Here is a 20,710-nt window from a genome sequence, read left to right as displayed (position 1 = left end):
AAATTGACCTTTATTGTTCTTGGTGCTTTGGTTGGCCTTTTGTTTTATTGAATATGCAAAGCAGTGAAGTGCTTATGAAAGTGAAGGTTTAGTAGTACTGTACTTTCTAGGGCCAGGGATATTCCTAGTGGACTTTTGTCACACTTTCCCAGATAGCTTTGCAAATCATTGTTAGGATTGAAGTGAACATCTCCGCTGTTCCACTTATGGGGCTCTGCTGAGCAGACACTCCTTCCGTTCTGATTTTCAAACTGCCATTGGGGAAGTTATCAATATGGTTTGTAGTGCAAAACAAGTAGGGTTTGAAGTAAGGCCAAGGAGTACTCAGATACTGAACTGGGCTACCCAGCAAAGAAGAGAAATCCACTACAGGCAAAGGTAGCGTCTATCTTTTTGTTTGAATGGAATCCCACTTCTACTTAAATGTTGATTCTCGTGTAGTTTGGTCATTTGTGGGATGACATCTCTCAGTGAATAATGCATATTAATGAAAGCCATCTGCAGTTGAAGCCCTGTATGAATACCACCTCTTTTCATTTGTTGTTTTCAAGAGATCTTACCTTTAGCAGCTGGTATATTTTTATTAAGCAAAGGAGCCAAGGATTGTAGGAATGAGTACATCTAGTCATTTGGCTAGACAAGCCCTTCTTTAACTATTGCTCCTTTTTAAAAATAAAAAGCCTAACTTTCCATAGACACAAATGTTAAAATCCTAAAAATACCTCCCATGGCAGCGAGTCTGAGTCCAGGTCAACCGACTTGGGCTTATGGGGCTCACTCTACGTGGCTAAGAATAGCAGTGTTCCTGCTCAGGCTCTGAGACCCACCCCTCTACCAGGTTTCCGAATCCAAGGTCCAGCCTGAGCAGGAATGTCTGTACTGCTATTTTTAGTCCTGTTGCATGACCCTTGTGAGCCTGAGTCAGTTGACCCAGCCCCTGAGACTTGCTGCTGTGGGTTGGTTTGGGGTTTTTTGGTTAGTGTAGGTGTACCCTTAAATTTCCCCAGTTAGCATGATGTCAGCTAGTCTGATTTCAGAGCAACTGAGAAGTACTTAATGCCTTTCAGTGGTTTCCTTCCTCTTTCTTGCTTTGTCTCAGGTTAGCCTCCATAGAAAATAATCTGTTAATACTGGCGGTACACTTTGAGGATGAAAATTGAACATTGTTTTCCAAAGAAGCATTTAGCTGTATATACTTGAGTTCATTTCCTTGGTTACCGTTTACAAGGAGCTCTTGTAATCCTTGCCAGCTGAACTGTAAGGATGCCAGATTGTGCCCATTGCAGAGAGTAATGATGAAGTGGGGTCGTGGCATAGAAAATAAACTAGCTTTCTGCATAACTGTGCCTCAGAAAAGGGTATTTCTCAAAGCACTAATATAGACACACTCTTAAATGCCATGAGAACAGGATAAAATGTTAATTAAAGGCACTACTTGAGCCACAGATAGAATTGTTTCAGTTAAACTCTGTCCAACTCTTTCAGTGTGAAGTATTTTCTATCCATTCTGTCCATCAGAAAATGAGACTTGTATTTTAAAGAACATCAAAACTACAAATCACAGTTCTGCTTTAGAACCGCAGTAGAAGTATAACATCATATTGGAATTTTACTGATGTTATGAGAACTTGTATTGGTCCTCTAAATTAAATTAGAATATCATCTCTGTTCTAGACATTCTGTACAAATTTCACAGGTAAATGAGGCAGGGAAAGGTATGCAAAAAAGTTTTTTTTCTGTTTGGCCCAGTGTTAAAAAATGTTTGTTTGTATTAAGAGTCAAAGCAAAAAGCTGAGTTTTTAATTAGATGTCCTTTCCTCAGACTTTGAAAATGTGTGTCTTTTAAAATAACTTACTTTGAAATAACTTCATTTTCTCTTTTAAGTGATGAGACAGGTGTCTCAACAGACAGTATTCTGCAAAAAAGAATACACATTCACATGTCATATTAAGACCCCAGCTTGAATGCTCTACTGATGCTGCAATAATGTACCTTAAACTAGAAGGTTTTGTCTTTCTGAGGAGTTACACTGTGACTAGGGTATAACAGGTTTCTGTTGGCTTTTTGGTAAGGCTCTAATAGGTAATAGATGGGGGTATATCTTTGTCTCCGAGTAGTATGCTTTGTCAAAGGAATTTATAAGATTGCAAACATTCCTATCCAGAATAAGAAGTTATACTGAATTGAAATGAAATGCTCCAAGGTGATTTGTGATAATGTTACTTCACTGGTTACCACAACAAAGAAGTTCTTAATCGTATTGTTTTGGCTGGATTGGGTGGGGTTGATTGTATAATAGAGTCCCCAAAGTTTTTGACATGCTCAGGTTTTTTTATGCATGGTTTGCTTTTATCTGCTCCTACCCGAAGCCCAACTTTCCTGCTGATTTGAAAAACGGACTCCCTGGTCTGGTGAGACACATCATACCATGGAGACAAAAATGCCTGGGTGTGCCCTAACTTAGAGGCCAAACTTCATTGGCATTTGTTTGTGCTAGCAATGATTCTGACATTCTTTATAGAAAACTTTATGGACCTTCTACCGTACTCCTGTTTCCAGTTCACACAGGAGCTCTTTCATGATTCACTTGGGCGTTTCAAGTCCCTTCCGGTTTCAGTCCCATGGAGTTTGATGTTTAGGGTTTAGGTTCCATATTCACATGTGTGTATATATAGCATGCAGTATGTTTCTGTGGAACTGCAAATCATATGCATGTGCAATACTCTGATATATTCCACAGGGGAGGGGGAAAGATGTCTTCTGTATCCTTTGATTAATACCTGTGCTAGCTTCCTGATCCTTTTAACTTTACTGCTGCTTTTCTAGTTAATTATTACTAATGCTGCTGCTCTTGTAGGCTTATGAAGAAAAGTGACAGCTCCCTTTTTGTTTCTGTTTTTGTGAGTCTACAAATAACGTTTCACTTGTACTGAAGGGGCTGCACTGTTAGCTTTCTCTTTGGGCTGCATTGGGTTGGCATTGTAGGCAAGCACACTTCTGGTGTGAGCATTAGGCTTTTTCCGTAACTGTCTTTCTATATTTAATAAAGTTCACTCTCATTTATTTAATTTGTCCTTTTGCAAGTTGGGTTCTTACAGGTGTAGCAAATGAATGTGTTGAAAAAATGGACCCCTGACTGACTAGTTACAAATTTGAAAACAGGAGTCCTGCAAAAATTCCCCAGTGTAATAGTTCAGTAACTTCTCTCTCCCCATATCATCTCCAGTTGCTGGGAAATAACAGTTGCTTGGATTCCTACCCAGGTGTCTTAGCCAGATCCTTTCTTGGAGAGTCTTTTTTGCATAATTTGCTAATTAGAAGGAATATGCTACTGCCTCATCTTTCTGAAGCAGTCTCCAGACCCCAGAAGACCACACTGCATCAGTTACTTTAGATGGTTATCTTTGCAATCATAAAGGCTACAAACATTTTTAAAACAAATGTAATTTCTGGAAAAATTGATAGTTTAGCCAACCCCCACTTTCCAGTGAATGTGACCAAGCCACTGGTCAGTGGATTTTGTCCAAGTCTCTAGCAAACAATTTGTCTCCAGTTTACAGTACAGACCCGTTTACGCGTGAAGCTGCTTAACACGCGGCAGCGCCATGCCTCCCAGTGCTACCTATTTAACATGCGGTACAGGAACTTGCCATGTAGCGCTACAGATTTGCTCACTAACTCACTGACCTAGAAATCGACAGGAAGTGTGGAGCGGAAAAGTGTGGTACGTCTTTAACGTTGCTGCCCCTTCTCCCCCACCCCCCATCCCGTCGGCGGTAAAGTGCTGCCGCAGCAAAGGACCCTGCAGCACTTTAAGGTCCCTGCCACTTTTGCCCCCCCTCGACCTCTGACGGGGTGGGAGGGGGAGAGGGAAGAGAGCAGCTACCCTAGGGCTGGCGATTTAAAAGGGCCCGGGGCTCTGGACGCCGCTACCACAGCAGCGGCGTCCGAAGCCCCAGGCCCTTTAAATCACCACGGACCAGGAGGCCTGGAAGGGCTGGCTGGGGGATGCTGACCCCTACCCCTGCCCCTTCTGCCTGAGTCCCCGCCCCTTCCGGGGGCCAGAGCCGCCCCAGCCCCGTACCGGTAAGTGTCCTGAGTTACTTTCACCCCTGTGTAGTAGTAGTAATGTTTTTATTAGATTACACATTTGAATTTATATTCTTGCAAAGCGCTATTAACAGATAGGCCTGCAGTATTTGGGATGCTGTGAATACGTATGTAATCCTAGATAATTATACGTACGTGTGTGTGTGTGTGTATATATATCTATATCTATATCTTTAGATATTTCAGCATGCCCTCTTAACCTGCGGTCCGTTAACACGTGGTGGTGACGGCTTGACTCCTGACATCCACACATAAACGGGTCTGTACTGTACTAACATTACAACCACCACCACCATCAACCTGTGGCAGTTGAGTAGTTTGACTCATGGCCAAGCAACATGAACCAGCTTGGACTTTGCAAACCCTGGGGACAGGCCACCCAAGCGTTCCAAATTGTGTTTTAGCTTGTTTACTTACAGAATCTCATAAGCCATTTCTTTCTCTTCACAACACCTTAATTTTTTTAGGTGTGGTTGAGAGGTGGGGATGAGTTTTCATAGATTTAAAAAGCTCTGGGGTGTAAAGGTACCTTTATATTTCTAGCATCTAGTCCTTCTATTTGATTACTTACACGGACATTGATATGCAACACCTTTTGTCACAATATCTGAGTGCTTCATATTTTAATAATTAAATTGTATAATCAACATGGGATAGACAAATCCGATACGTTGACCCATTTGCAACTTTAAACAGTACGAGTCTTGCAACCTGTGTATAAAATCTCAACCCAACCCCTGAAAGCTGCCAGCTCTGTTAAACTACAAGTGCCATTGGGAATGGTTCTCTGCTGAAAACACACTGCTACTGGTTCTTGAATTATATCCCATGAGTCCACAGCAGGCCTTAACATGCATGACTGATCATAGGGAAAGAGGGATTTTCTCAAGTAACCAGGTAGCACGGTGATTTGCACATGGAAGCAAACATATCCAGTGTATCAGAGTAGCAGCCGTGTTAGTCTGTATCCGCAAAAAGAACAGGAGTACTTGTGGCACCTTAGAGACTAACAGATTTATTAGAGCATAAGCTTTCGTGGACTACAGCCCACTTCTTCGGATCCACGAAAGCTTATGCTCTAATAAATTTGTTAGTCTCTAAGGTGCCACAAGTACTCCTGTTCTTCTATATCCAGTGTAGAATCTTAGGCAAGGTACTGCATGCAGTCAGCTGCCCACCAAAGCTGGGTGGCAGACTGGGATGTTTCTTTAGCTGAAGCTGTTTGGTGGTCTCCCAAAGCAATCCTAAATAAAGTGTGTGGAGGGAGGGTTAGCTCAGTGGTTTGAGCATTGGCCTGCTAAACCCAGGGTTGTGAGCTCAATCCTTGAGGGTGTCATTTAGGGATCTGGGGCAAAAATCCATCAGGGATGGTACTTGGTCCTGCTGTGAAGGCAGGAGACTGGACTTGATGACCTTCAAGGTTCCTTCCATCTCCATATAATGTATGGCCAAAAGAGGACTTGAATAGGGAAAAAAGTGTAGTAATATACTGAGCTACCTAGCACCTGAAATTTCTTTCTACATCCCTATTGAGGACGACGCCTGTTGAAGAGAAAGTTGGTGCTAGTAACAGCATTCTCATTGGCAGAATTAAACAATTTCTGATTTAATATTTACAGTTATAAGAGCAACTTGAATTGATTTCCAAAAATTCTCTCCCTTGAAGGGTACACTTCAAAAGTTTCTCTTGGTTTGAAAATTTTAATGGAATGTTCTTGCATTTTCTGAAAAATAGTCAGGAAATATCTTAAACTGGAAGAAATATTTGAAGTACAAACAGCATTGATTGCTCACCATGTGTGGTGGTTTTGGTCTCCAGTCTGTCCTTAGATCATAGTCAAATTCAGGGGAAAAACATAGGGTAAGTGGTACTTTGAAAATTCCCTGATTTACGATTATACAATGTTGATATTCCCCGTTCTATAATTTAACCCTCTTACGGAAAGTTGCCAGTTAATGTAAAGTGAAAGGAAGAGTCAACAAATCAGCTGATCCAAATGCCACTGGATGAACGAGCGTTCTGGTAGACCCAGGGGAGCAGGCGTATGGTTCTGTAAACTCTAGCATTCTGCTACTCCGATGGGACAATGCAGCCCTATTATGAAAAAGCAAAGTTGCTATTTTTTTTTTTTTTGGAAGGTGTCTTTTCAAATGACAGTATTGAAGGGCAGCTTGTAAATTATGCATACTTGGAGCACTTCTGCGGAGGAAGCCTCATAGAATATGCTTGGCCTTGCTGGAACAATGGGGCATGGTTGGTGTTCAGGAACTCACTGAATAAAATTACTGTGAAGTACTAGCCTGTGAATATAAAAGTCTTCCATGCACTTAAAAATGAATTAAGAAAACAATCTGCCTGTTATAGGGATGATACCATGGGAACAGCATGAACTACTGAGTTCTTCGGCTGGGACTGGCAGTAGGTTGGGAGTTTATGGAAAAATTGAACTCTGTTGCTAGGTGGAGCCTCTACAGGCTTCTCCATCCTTTGCTGGCTGACCAGGAAGGAACATAATGGCTTGGTTGCTGGGTAACAACCTATTTTGCTCGTCCATGCAATGTAAGGAATGGAGCCAAGAAGAGAGAACTCTATTAACAACAAACTCCCCCACCCCCCAAAAAAGTCAACAGCTGAAAAATAGCCATTGAGATTTAGATAATATTCTCAGGTCCGTGTCTATTTCCTGCCTGTGATTTTCTTTGTGGGAGATGGTGTGCATGCATACATTAGGTGAAATCCTGACCCCATTAAAGTTAATGGGAGTTTTGCTGTTGACTTGAACATGCCTGTTATGCATAGATCTGTCCTACTACACCTATAAATAGTGTGTAGCATTATACTAAAGGTGAAATATGCTGGGGGATGTGCCCATAATCATTCCAATATTTATGTATATGCTTTCACCTGATCATTTCTGAGTGCTGAGGAAAATAAAGAAATTAAAAATTTGCTAAACCAAAATAAGCCCAGGGTGACCTTTCAGATAGGATAGAGAGAAGAGAAATGTGCAGTTTAATTCCAACCTGATAGCCTGGAGAAATGCAGTGAGTATATGAAAGAAAGTGATTTAAAAGTGTGATAATCTGCATTAGTATTTGGTTTGAGTTTGGGGGAACAAAACGTTACATTCTGTTTTGGTTTAGTGTTTAAGGAGTTTTAGAACACTATGAAATGTGCTGGTGTCCAACATAAGAACGGCCATACTGGATCAGACCAAGGTCCATCTAGCCCAGTATCCTGTCTTCTGACAGTGGCCGATGCCAGGTGCTTCAGAGGGAATGAACAGAACAGGTAATCATCAAGTGAGCCATCCAAAATGGGTAGAGTACAGGTAGTAACAGTTTAGGATTCTCTTAATTGTTCTGCTTTTGTCCCTCATCCTTAACCAGTAGTATACAGATTTTGGTGAACTCTAACTTTAATGCTGTCAACCTCTCCTCCCTCGTTCCTTGCTTTTTGTTCCCTTTTTTAGTCAATTTGAGTTAAGTTCCTATTCATTACAGAACAGAAGTTTTCCTTGTGTCACATTCAACATTGATGACCCTACCTGTCTGTTTTTTAAAATAAAATCTACATAAATAAAGCCAGCATACTGATGTAATTGTGCCAAAGTGGCAGTCTCTTCACAGTTAGATTTTTCCAAGATGTGAACATCGGTCACATGTGAGAATCCACTCACATTACATTACTGAATGTAAACTTTCAATGCACCCAGAGTAGCAGCTTGGGTAATGTCCATATCCTAGATGGCAGACATGTAAACACAGGCCTCTATTTTAGTGTAGTTATTGCTGATGATGGGTTTTTTGCTTCACATTATGAACATAAGAACGACCATACTGGGTCAGACCGAAGGTCCATCTAGCCCAGTATCCTGTCTTCCAACTGTAGCCAATGTCAGGTGCCCCAGAGGGAATGAACAGAATAGGTACCAGTAATCATCAAGTAATCCATCCCCTGTCACCCATTCCCAACTTCTAGCAAACAGAGGCTAGGGACACTATCCCTGCCCATCCTGGCTAATAGCCATTGAAGGACCTATCCTCCATGAACTTGTCTAGTTCTTTTTTTAACCCTGTTATAGTCTTGGCCTTCACAACATCCTCTGGCAAGGAGTTCCACAGGTTGACTGTGCATTGTGTGAAAAAATACTTCCTTTTGTTTGTTTTAAACCTGCTGCCTATTGATTTAATTTGGTGACCCCTAGTTCTTGTGTTATGAGAAGGAGTAAATAACACTTCCTTATTTACTTTCTCCACACCAGTTGTGATTTTATAGACCTCTATCATATCCCCACTTAGTTGTCTCTATTCCAAGCTGAAAAAAGTCCCAGTCTTATTAATCTCTCCTCAGATGGAAGCCATTCCATACCCTTAATCATTTTTGTTGCCCTTTTCACAACCTTTTCCGATTCCAATATATCCTTTTTTGAGATGGGACGACCACATCTGCACACAGTATGAAAAGTTGGGTAAGAGGCAAAAAAGAATTCTGTTTACAAGTGGATCTCAGAATTTTTTTGGATTTTAAAAATATGTTAATGCACTTGATGAAACTTATGCTAGTAGTAGCACAAGGGGCTTCATAAAGTAGCACAAACTATTTGTATTTGACAGCCTGTAAAGTGATGGCTATAGAAAACACTACAATAATAAGCACATCCTGTTCTTGGTGTCATAGTGCCGGTTGTGGCAAGACGAGTAGCAACATCGAATGATGTTGCAGCAAACTTCCAGATGACGACAGTTGCTTAGTCAAAGGTCCTGTGCCTAGGCAAGAGGAAAAATCAGCTTGTCTGCCTTCCTCCACCTTTGGAGCCAGCTGCTCGCTTGCTGACTCAAGAACTGTAGTTACTGACAGGCGTGGAGCTGTAAACTATTACTGTCCTGCAGTTCCCTTGAAGTAGGGTGGGGAGAGTAGGTGAAAACGTCGATACAACTGTGAACTGAAAGAACTGAAAGTTTTTTGTGAGAGGAAGTCTGTGCTTGCGCTTGTGTTTTCTGAAGCGGTGAAGGAAAGATTCCTTTATTAAGCACACAGACTCATTGTGTGCTCCCTAGAGCACCTATGTGACTCGCCCTGTGTCTTGACCACTCCCCTAGGTGGACTTCTGTGTCAGCAGCGCAGGATCTGCATTCCACCGATGACAGAACTTTGAGGATTTTTGAGAGGTGGACAGTGTCCTCTTGTTTGTTTGGACAAACACTTGACAAGCTGGATCAGAAATACTTTCCTGGGATGTTAAGTAAATAAAGCAGAAGCCTAGCAAGTAGTAGGGTGGATATTTTGTTTCCCTTTTCGTGTATGAAGTTCAAAGGCTCTGAAGTTGAATAACAAACTTTGCAGCCATGCAAACGGAAGCAGACTGCTTCAGTCCAGAAGCTCAGAAACTGGTAAGGAGGGTGGGGGGAAATAATCTGCTACTCCAAATCTCCTATTGTTTGTGCTGTCTTTAAAATTTAATAATGAGGTACTAGTTAATGGGTGTATTTGTATTTGTTCAAAGCTCCACTGCCTGTTGTGCGCTTGACACGTTAGTCTCCGATTACATTTAAGAAGCTGTGGTTTACTGTTCTGTACAGTAGGAAGTGAATGTGCATACATACATTAGATATAAATGTTATGCTTTATGCACGAGAATACACATTCCATGAGTCTGCAGCTATACTTTTTACAAAGAACAATTCAGTTTACCTGCTTGTGTTGTGATGTTTCTAATAACTATATAAATGTTCTTGAATATTACTCATTGTTACTGTTTTATACAGCAAAGAAACTTCTAGAAAAAGGTTTCTATTCTATATACAAAATGTACAATATATAATTTAATTAGAGAAATTTGTGAGAAGTGTGATCATTATCATAAGGTAAAAGATCTTACCCACGAACTATGGGAATTCCAATTCTTTCCCAGGCTCTGCAAAGTGCCAGTGTAATATTACCTTGGAAACGCCAATAAAAAACTCTGTACAGCTCAAATGCTTTTCAGCTAATAGAACTGTATGTCTTGCATTTTGCTGGTATACTAGAAAGAATGGTTGGTGTGTCATCTCAGATTTTCAGCCTCAAAAGGGAATGTAAAGTGGGGAGGAGAGTTGATGTTCATCATTATTTTCCTTTGACTTTTTTTCTTGATATTCATCCATTTTTTTTCATTTGAACTTGAATCTTTTGAGCCTGTTGGTGCCATTGATCTACTCCATAAGCTTTTTTTGTCACTGTAGTTGGTGTCAGCCTCCTATGTGTTAACATTTTACATGTATAAATACAAACATTTGGAGAAACAATAAGGACACACATCTGAATGTGAAATGCGTCATTTGGGAGTGCTCTTTCAACGAGACAGACGAGGAAAGTGTTCAGATACAAAAGCTTGTTTAAAGAAAAGAAACAGGGATTCTCCTCGTACACAGAAACATTTGGCATATATTCAGCTTGCTGCCAGCAGAATGGGTATTCCTGTGTATTGCAGTCAGTCTTTCAGAGAGCGAGGGGGGATTGTAAGAGGTAACTCTAAACTTAAGTTGTTACTTAAAAAGTTAAGGGTTTTGCCTTGCAGAGAGAAGTTAATTTGTCTCTGAATTACTAGCATTATTCCCCACTATGCCTGTTTCTTGCCTTTTGGTGACACTGGTGGCAGCTTCCCTGTGGGGTGGGTGTGAATGACACCAAAGGTATGTCTACACTGCAGATCTCTCTCTTCCCCCTCCCTCCCCCCGGGGCTAGCCCATACCAGCTGACTCAGTTCAAACCCCATGCGCCTAAGGGGCTATTTAATTACAGTGTAGACATTTGGGCTTGGACTGCAGCCCAAGCTCTGGGACCCTTCCACCTTGCAGGGTCCTAGAGCCCAGGTGCCAGCCTGAGCCCAAACGTCTATCCCCAAGTTGACTTCCACTTGCAATACACGAAGGTGGGCTCCTCCCCCACTGAGGCAGCTCACACTCCTTGAGCTTCCCTGTGGGACTTTTTTATAAAAAAATTAATGCATTTTAAATCAGATGGGGATTGAGCTCCCACCTGCTTAAACGGTAGCTTAGTCACTGATTCACAGCATCAGAAAGGCTAAACGCTTCTGTGCTGGGCCTCATACAACATAAAATAAAGCAGGAACGTGAGAGGCCCTAGGGCTAGCTGTCAGTCCCTATTGTTACTTGTTCCTTCTAAACATTAGCTTTAGACGATTGCTACTGACCAAATGCAATAATTAAATTTCATATCAACACTTCAAATATTAAATATTTTTAATACGTTATTTTTCTCAGGCCTAGTTTAAAAAAAGTTGAAAATACCTAGAGCCAGTTAGTATCTATTCCTTGTTTGGCCAAAAAAAAGAGAGAAAAATATGTAAACCATTTATAGCTTGATTTAGTGTGTGAGCAGACATGCCAACAGAGTTTTAGCTTACTGTTCGAAGTTCCAAAACAGTTCCTTGTATGCACATGCAATGCGCAAAAGATTTACAATGGAAACAGGCATTCATGGGCTTATATCTAAGGTGTGGATTTTTGGCACACAGTTAAGTGAATGTAATTAGTGCATTTATACATGATTAGGTTGCTGAAGGAGAGACTTGGTTTAATTTTTCTCTTGGTGCAGTCTATATAGGTGAAAGGTGAAGAGTTAAACAGGCTCTACAGTGGTCCAGGGGTCAGATAGTGTGAATAAGCTATGCCAAGTACCTTGAAGCTCATTCTTTAGCAATGGGGCTGATGTTTGTGAAGCATTATGAGCTGAGATAAACATTTACTAAGGAATTGGAGGGGTGAGGCCTATTAGTATGGTCACCTGGGTACTTCTCTAGATTTGTTGTTGAAAGTCAAGAATTAAGGAATATTCCACAAATCAAACTGTTCTTGCGGGTGAACAATTCCAGTATTTCTAAAAAACATTTTTAAAAAACCCACTGCCGAATTTGGCAATATTAATAAACAGTGGGACAGCTCTGATTTAGATTTTAAGTATTTTATTGGAAAATTGGAAAACTTTGCTTTAAATACATGAACAGTCTTTTATTTTTATTTTTTAAATACCACTTGTGTGGTTGAGTTGGAACTGCTGGTCTGCTTCCTGAGCCGTCTGGTCTCATCCATCTTGTTCATTCAGTGACACTCAGATGTAAAACAACGTTGTCTGGTCCTGGCTGGAGTTTAGTTCTCTCTTTAATTTAGGTCGTGATTGCTTCACTGGTGAGAAGGAAGGAGTGATGACAATTTCATTTCAGTAACTGAGTAACCCATTCATTAAATTTGCATCTTATTAAACAAAGGTGAAAGGGAATAAATGTACAAAAATATCTGGTCTTGTTGCTAGTAATTGTGGCTGAAGATTAGCGAAATGGGTTATTTTACAAGCAATGTACCACTTGGCTAGAGAAATTTTAAACTGCTAATCCACAGCAAAGCCTTGGTTACGTTGCTTTATTTTTTCCACTTTACTAATTGAATGTATATCATAGACAAGTGGAATGAAGGCCAGTATAAAGTATGGAGAAAACAAGCCTTTAACTTTGAAACAGTGGGGCAAAACTGATTATTTTTTCCTGTTAATCAGGAAAAACATTCAAAACACAAACTGTTATATGTATTTCTTAGCATAATAGTAGTAATTTAAAGCAGAAAGTGAGAATAAATTGATTCTCAAGATGGAAAAAATATTGTGACTGTTGCATACAGATTGCCACTTTGGTAGGTTACTGAACTTTCAGTAAGATTGTTTGTTTTAATTAGTGCTTTAATAACGTGATCTGCATAAGAATGAACTCCTACAGGCAACTTGTTTCTGCTCACAAGCTGTTTCTTTAACCCTTCCCCTTCACAGAAAGCACATGCTGTTGGCTTTGAATATTAGACCCTTGGTAAAATCAAGTCTCTTTGGATAATTGTACAGCTTTAATGATTTATCTCGAGAGTTGTTTCCAGATTTCTATACCTGGAATCGTTCATGGGGATTACAAAGGTCACTGTGGTTGTGTTTCTTGCTATCCATAGTTTCCTATCTCTGTTGGCTGTTTGTCAGGAGTTCCAATTTAACAGTGAAGTCCGCATGTTTCAGAGAGCTATTTCTTTATGCATGCACATCTTCAGGGTATGCGTCGTAGAAACCCGTTCATAATCAAATCCATCAATTTTATCTTGATGTAAATACATTTCTGAATGTTACTTCCCTGTGCTTTAGGCAGGAAGTGAGAACTTCCTTAGTCATTGTTCTATTATATACTGGCTCTGCCGGGGCAGTGTTAGAAATGGGTGTAAATACAATATTGTAGATGATCATTCCAACTGGACTTCTGGTTTAGATTGGTATTGGTATTTAGAAGGTGAGACGCCTGTAATTCTAGATAACTAACCCTAATTTCAGTTCCCTGGCATTAAGTGGTGACCTTTGTCTGCAGGTGAAATCAAAAATAATTGGCATGTTGAAGATGCTGTATTGGAGCTAGAGAAACTGACTAGATTTACAGGCTGCAGGATTCTTTTCGTACCTGGGTGATGTTGGAGAGGTTGAACACAATAGGTAGGATAAATATCTGCTATTAAATAGGATTTATTTCCATTTAAAAAAAATAGGTCACTTGAGTTTTTTATTTAGAGTAGAGAAACTTAGAGTGTAAGGTAGAGAAGAATATCAAACTTTTCTGTTGTAGCAGTGTGTCTATTTTAGGGCCTGTAGTGGTCTTAAATATTTAGGCGTTCTATTATAATGGTTCAGAAATGTCACAGTATGCATTTACTGCTGTATTTTGGACAACTTCAGTAGAAAACTGTAGTTTTTGTAATAATGCTGGCTTCTGTGCCCTCCTTGCCACAGTAATTGTCTCCTGTTTCCTCTATCTTATCCAAGGCAGTCGTTGGAACTCTTCTCTATTCCTTTGCATGATTTGCCTAACAGAAATGGTAACGTCATCTTTTTCACCTTTCAGACAAGGAGCATACAAAAACTTTTTAAAGTGTAACTGGACTTCAAATTTTATTTAATGTTCAGCTTCTTTCTCCAGTAGTTACGTTTGTATGTGTCCCTGTCTGTTTTGGATAAATTTCTTATATTAGAGGCCTGTATTCCCCCCCCTGTGGTGTTGGCAGTGTTTGAAGGATGAAATAATCTACAAATCAGCTGACTAACCTGGGGCAAATAGTTACTTTTAACCTTGAATACCATGAGAAGTTCTTCCCATCAAACTTTGAGATTCTCGTGTTAATCTTCACTCATACTTTTTACTACTGTAACATTTTGTAGATTTTTGTAAAAAAAATATTTTTAAAGTCATTGTCAGTATTGCAAACTCCAACTATTCAAAAATCATGAGTCAGGCTCACCAAAAATCATGAATTGGATTTATGATCATGATATTATATAAAAATAATAAATTTGATTTTATTTGCCTTCTGCTTACTTTTTCTTTAACAATGAAGGCTGAAACAATCACATATTCACTTGACTCCAGGAGCTGGGGCTTTAAGGAGCACAATTATGAGGAGACTCATGACAAAATCATGAGGGTTGGCAACACTTTAGTAATTTCACTAATGTGAAGTTCAGCAGCCTCCTCACACTTGGGGGTCTTTCTCCCATCATCACCCCCTCAAGTTAGACCCAAGTTAATCTTTGACATGCATATCTGCTTGGACTGGAGGAGGGCCAAATTCATTGAGGCAAAGCCTGTTCTGGCTTAGTTAGGAAACAGCAGGAGAGAAATATGCAATTAAAATTGCTACTTACATGATGCACAGGAAATCAGGATATTTATAGCAGAAAACTGAACACAAGCAAGCTAAGCCAGACACTTCCGAACAGAGATCTAGTCCATCTTGAATGCAAAAAAAAAAAAAAAAACTCTCTTTGTGGAGGAAGTGTTTAATTTTCATGAGTTCTCACACTATAGCATTCTGCTCTACTTCAGTTCTTGTACTGCACCCTTCATTGTGATCTGGTTTTTAATGTTTCTGTAAAGTTCAGCTTGAATGAAGTGTCACATGTGATGCCTGTTCATATGTTAACCGATTTTAAGTGCTCTGGGTGCAGTAATATAATTGTACACAATAGTTCTCATTTGTCACAACTTTACCAGCTTGACTAAAATTTTTAGATTTAAAATGAATCTCTGCTATTAATCTCCCAGATTAACACAAACCTTTCCTGCAGAGTTCAGTGGATGTTTGAGCCACTTATGGAATTTAATGCTCAGATTTTTCATGACATTTCACTGTGTGTGAAGTCTCTATTGTAGGTTAATCATCTGACCTTTAGAAGTAACTTTTTCAGTGCAGTGCACAGGAATCCTTACACACAACACTAGAAACCTCACCCCTTGGAGAACCTGACTTGTGAGTGGCTTTGGACAAGTAGAGACTGGAGAGCATCATGATTAGTCTCTCTGAAAGGGTGTGGTCTGTAATGCTGTTACTTTCCCAGGTAGCTGTTTTCCTGAGCGCCACTGAATTTTCTGGGGCAGTTGGTGAGCGTCCCACCTGAACCTTGGACAGTGTTTTTGAACTGCATGCATAGGCGTGAGGAAGGGAGCTTAGATGACCGAGAACAAGTAAGCTGTCAAAACAACAGGGTGGATGATATAGTACTGCCAGTTAACATTTTTCCTTTACAAATCAATCTACTCTAAAAAATGAAAATGAAAAATCTTGTTTTGAAATATTGAGTTGTAGCTTAAACCACTTGGCAACTATAACAGGTATTAACAATGTAGAAATAGTCATTGCTGCTTGTCATGCTGACCAGTATCATCTTATTACCCTGTGCTCCTAACATATTTGTATTCACCTGTTGTTTCTCATCTTTCACTTGGTCAGTTTTTATGGGCGGGGTCCACTTCCTTTTTGCATGATTGTATGGTGTGTAGCTCAATAGGGTTGGGGCCTCTAGGTGCTACCACAATACAACTAGGCAGTCTGATAAAATGCTGGAGAGGGGCAGCATAAAAATACCCAGACAGTGTGTGATGATCACTTAATTAAAAATGTAATGCCAAAACAGTTGTAAATGCAAAAACAAATTGGTTGTAACATACATCTTGATCTCACTAAAGTGGATTGTTTTACAGTAAGTACTAGTGCCTTTTTTGGAATTATGCTGCATTGATTTTTCTAGCGATGCTGCTTGCAACATCACAATACGCAGTATTGGTTGTAGTTAGCAATTTTTATTTTATAATATGCAACAATTCATCAGCAGGAATCCAAACATGTTGTCTTTGATTCTAAGAGCTGGTTATGTTAGCTATTTAGAATTAAATACTTATGTGGTCATGACCAAGAATATACTTATAAATTAAAATACACCATCTTGGGAAACAGCCATTAGTTAGTTGAAGCTCCTATATGAAAATCTGTTCTCTTCCATCTAATTCTGTGTGTATGATTTGAATTGACGTGTATTGGATGGAGTGAAAATGTATTGACTTTGCTGCCTGAATATTCTGAGGATATATTGATTTAAGCAGAATAAACTAGTAGATCCCTAGGAAGTGTATTCATCTCTAAATATTTTTGTCATTAAAACTGAAAGTAAACTGATAGTCAAAGGTAAAAGTTAATCGAATACAGCATTAAACTAAAAAATTCTTCACGGAAAGTAACACAGTGGATAGCTGCAGCTGAAAGACCTACATTGGGGACGTGTGTGTGACATGTAAACTTTAGTTTGGCCCTTCTTTGAAATTGAAGGGTGGAGGAGTGAGTGAGTGAATACATGCACAACAGAACGTGAATTTATAAGAATATCAAATTTCAAATATAGGCTGGTGGCTGTGGGAATCTGGGCTTCCTTTTCTACATAGTTTAAGAAATGGATGAAGCCCAGAAAGGTTTTAATGTAAAAAGAAACTTCCCTTCTGTCTCACCCTCCTTTTCTGAGTAGAGTGAAGGGGTTGGAGTGGTTCATATTGCTCTGACAAGCTCTCTGGCTTGTTTAAGGTGTGGCACCAGTTGTGACTCCAAAGAGTCCTGTGAAAAAAATCTGTGCAGGTGGGAAGGAAAGGAAGACAAATATGAATAATTTCTTGGCTCCAACAGATTACATGATCTCTTGCTCTGAAAGGAAGAGTGGTTAACAGATGTTTTTACCTTAATGGTGGGAGCTTTGGCTTTTTCACAGCTTTTAGACTTAATGGGAGCTGAATTATAAATAAATAAATTATAAATTAATGGAGATATCCCATCTCCTAGAACTGGAAGGGACCTTGAAAGGTCATTGAGTCCAGCCCCCTGCCTTCACTAGCAGGACCAAGTACTGATTTTGCCCCAGATCCCTAAGTGGCCCCCTCAAGGATTGAACTCACAACCCTGGGTTTAGCAGGCCAATGCTCACACCACTGAGTGTTCCCTCCCTCCAATGTTCCCTTAATGTTCCCCTGAGTTGAAACAAGGATTGTAAGCTTTTGTACATTTTTTTGGCTTACAACAATTTGTATATACTCTGTAAATTTTTCGTGCTTTAGTTGATCATACCAAAAACACAAATATCTTAATTAAAACCAATAAAATCCCAGTTCACTTTTCTTTAATTCAGTTGATTTATTGCTTATTTTTTATCTTTAAGTACAATTAAAAAACACATATCCAAATAGCTATGTGCACTAATATCAGTTAGAATTTCATACTATACAAATCTTCCATTGTTGTATGCAGTGATGTTGTAACTGGGTCGGTCCCAAAGTATTTTAGAGTAGGTCTACATTTAAAACACTGTAACGGTGGAGCTATGGCGCTTCAGGGAAGATGTTACTATGCTGATGAGAGAGCTTCTCCCGTCGGTGTAGTTAATCCACCTCCGCAAGAGGCAGTAGCTATGTTGATGGGAAAAGCCTTCCTGTCAGCATAGAATCATAGAAGATTAGGATTGGAAGAGACCTCAGGAGGTCATTTAGTCCAACCCTCTGCTCAAAGGAGGTCCAACCCCAACTAAATTATCCCAGCCAGGGCTTTGTCAAGGTGGGTCTTAAAAACCTCTAAGGATGGAGATTCCACCACATCCGTAGGTAACCCATTCCAGTGCTTCACCACCCTCCTAGCGAAAAAGTTTTTCCTAATATCCAACCTAGACCTCCCCCACTGCAACTTGAGACCATTGCTGCTTGTTCTGTCATCTGCCACCACTGAGAACAGCCTAACTCCATCTTCTTTGGAACCCCCCTTCAGGTAGTTGAAGGCTGCTATCAAATCCCCCCTCACTCTTCTCTTCTGCAGACTAAATAACCCCAGTTCCCTCAGCCTCTTCACGTAAGTCATGTGCCCCAGCCCCCTAATCATTTTCGTTGCCCTCTGCTGGAGTCTCTCCAATTTGCCCACATCCCTTTTGTAGTAGGGGACCAAAACTGGATGCAGTACTCCAGATGTGGCCTCACCAATGCCGAATAGAGGGGAATAATCACTTCCCTCGATCTGCTGGCAATGCTCCTACTAATGCAGCCCAATATGTCGTTAGCTTTCTTGCCAACAAGGGCACACTGTTGGCTCATATCCAGCTTCTCGTCCACTGCAACCCCCAGGTCCTTTTCTGCAGAACTGCTGCTTAGCCAGTCGGTCCCCAGCCTGTAGCGGTGCATGGGATTCTTCCTTCCTAAGTGCAGGACTCTGCACTTGCCTTTGTGAACCTCATCAGATTTCTTTTGGCCAATCCTCCAATTTGTCTAGTCCACTCTGGACCCTATCCCTCCCTCCAGCATATCTACCTCTTCTCCCCCCCTCCCCCAGCTTAGTGTCATCCACGAACTTGCTGAGGATGCAATCCATCCCATCATCCAGACCATTAATGAAGATGTTGAATAAAGCCAGCCCCAAGACTAATTCCTGGGGCACTCTGCTTGATGCCGGCTGCCAAATAGACATTGAGCCATTGATCGCTATCTGTTGATCCCGATGATCTAGCCAGCTTTCTATTCACCTTATAGTCCATTCATCCAATCCATAGTTTTTTAACTTGCTGGCAAGAATTCTGTGGGAGACCATATCAAAAGCTTCGCTAAAGTCAAGGTGTATCATGTCCACCACTTTCTCCATATTCACAGAGCCAGTTATCTGAAGGTAATCAGATTGGTCAGGCATGACTTGCCCTTGGTGAATCCATGTTGACTGTTCCTGATCACCTTCCTCTCCTCCAAGTGCTTCAAAATGGATTCCTTGAGGACTTGCTCCATGATTTTTCTGGGGACTGAGGTGAGGCTGTAGTTCCCCAGTTTCTCCTTCCCTTTTTTTAAAGATGGGCACTATATTTGCCTTTTTCCAATCATCCGGGACGTCCCTCGATCACCACGAGTTTTCAAAGATAATGGCCAATGGCTTTGCAATCACATCAGCCAACTCCCTCAGCACCCTCGGATGCATTGCATCCGGCCTCATAAACTTGTGTATGTCCAGCTTTTCTAAATAGTCCTTAACCTGTTCTTTCATCACTGAGGGCTGCTCACCTCCTCCCCATACTGTGCTGTCCAGTGCAGCAGTCTGGGAGCTGACCTTGTCTGTGAAGACTGAAGAGGAAAAAAAAGCATTGAGTACTTCAGCTTTTTCCACATCATCTGTCACTAGGTTGCCTCCCCCATTCAGGAAGGTCAGGGAAAGTGTGGGACCCTTATTCTTGTTGCTAACCATATCTGTAGATATCCTTCTTGGTATCCTTCACATCGCTTGCTAGCCGCAACTCCAGTTGTGCTTTGGCCTTCCTGATTATTCTTATGCTCCTCCCTAGTGATCTGTCCAAGTTTCCACTTCTTGTAAGATTCCTTTTTGTGTTTTGTATCTTTTTCCCCGGGGGAGGGATAGCTCAGTGGTTTGAGCATTGGCCTGCTAAACCCAGGGTTGTGAGTTCAATCCTTGAGGGGGCCACTTAGGCATCTGGGGCAAAATCAGTACTTGGTCCTGCTAGTGAAGGCAGGGGGCTGGACTCGATGACCTCAAGGTCCCTTCCAGTTCTAGGAGACAGGATATCTCCATTAATTTTTTTTTTTTAAGCTCATCCGAGATTTCTCTGTTAAGCCCAGCTGGTGCCCTGCCATATTTGCTATTCTTTCTGCACATAGGAATGGTTTGTTCCTGCGCCCTCATTAAGGCTTCTTTAAAATACAGCCAGCTCTCCTGGATTCCTTTCCCCCTCATATTAGCCACCATATAACATAGTGCTGTAGATGGACACAGACAGCTATAACATAGTGTTGTCTACAGCAGAGGTTGGGTCAGTATAACGGTATCGCTCAGGAGTGTGGACTTTTCACACCCCTGAGTGACATTATTATACCAATGTAAGTTTATAGTGTAGACCTGGGCAAAGAGACAAGGTGGGTGAGGTAATATCTTTTATTGCTCCAACTTCAGATGGTGAGGGAGACAAGATGGTCCAATAAAAGATATTACCTCACCAACAGTGTCTCTCTAATACAATACATATAGTCTTTAAAATTATTTATTGATTTAAGCCAATGCTTTCCTGAAAGATTTTTAAAATCAATACACCTCTACCCTGATATAATGCTGTCCTCGGGAGCCAAAAAATCATACCGCGTTATAGGTGAAACTGCGTTATATTGAACTTGCTTTGATCCACTGGAGCGCGCAGCCCCTCCACCCCCGAATTCGTGTTATATCGGGCTGTGT

The 20,710-nt window shown here is 40.7% G+C and overlaps 1 protein-coding gene across 30 annotated transcripts in view; it reads left to right on the top strand.

Annotated features, from left to right (window-relative positions):
• Positions 1–20,710, top strand: part of LRRFIP1 (LRR binding FLII interacting protein 1) — a 193,116-nt gene that overhangs the window by 72,725 nt on the left and 99,681 nt on the right. Inside the window, exon 1 of one of the 30 annotated variants that reach the window (XM_054043415.1) lies at positions 8,857–9,505. The exons of the other annotated variants lie outside the window; for them this stretch is intronic. Coding sequence (XP_053899390.1) covers positions 9,461–9,505 — 45 coding nt within the window. The 5' untranslated portion in view covers positions 8,857–9,460. Of the gene's footprint in view, positions 1–8,856; positions 9,506–20,710 lie in introns of those variants that run through there. 30 annotated transcript variants of the gene reach the window in all.

Source organism: Malaclemys terrapin, chromosome 11, assembly GCF_027887155.1.
Source record: "Malaclemys terrapin pileata isolate rMalTer1 chromosome 11, rMalTer1.hap1, whole genome shotgun sequence".
NCBI classification, from domain to species: Eukaryota; Metazoa; Chordata; order Testudines; family Emydidae; genus Malaclemys; species Malaclemys terrapin.
The sequence above is the reverse complement of the archived record's forward strand: the minus strand, read 5'-3'. Positions and strand labels throughout refer to the sequence as shown.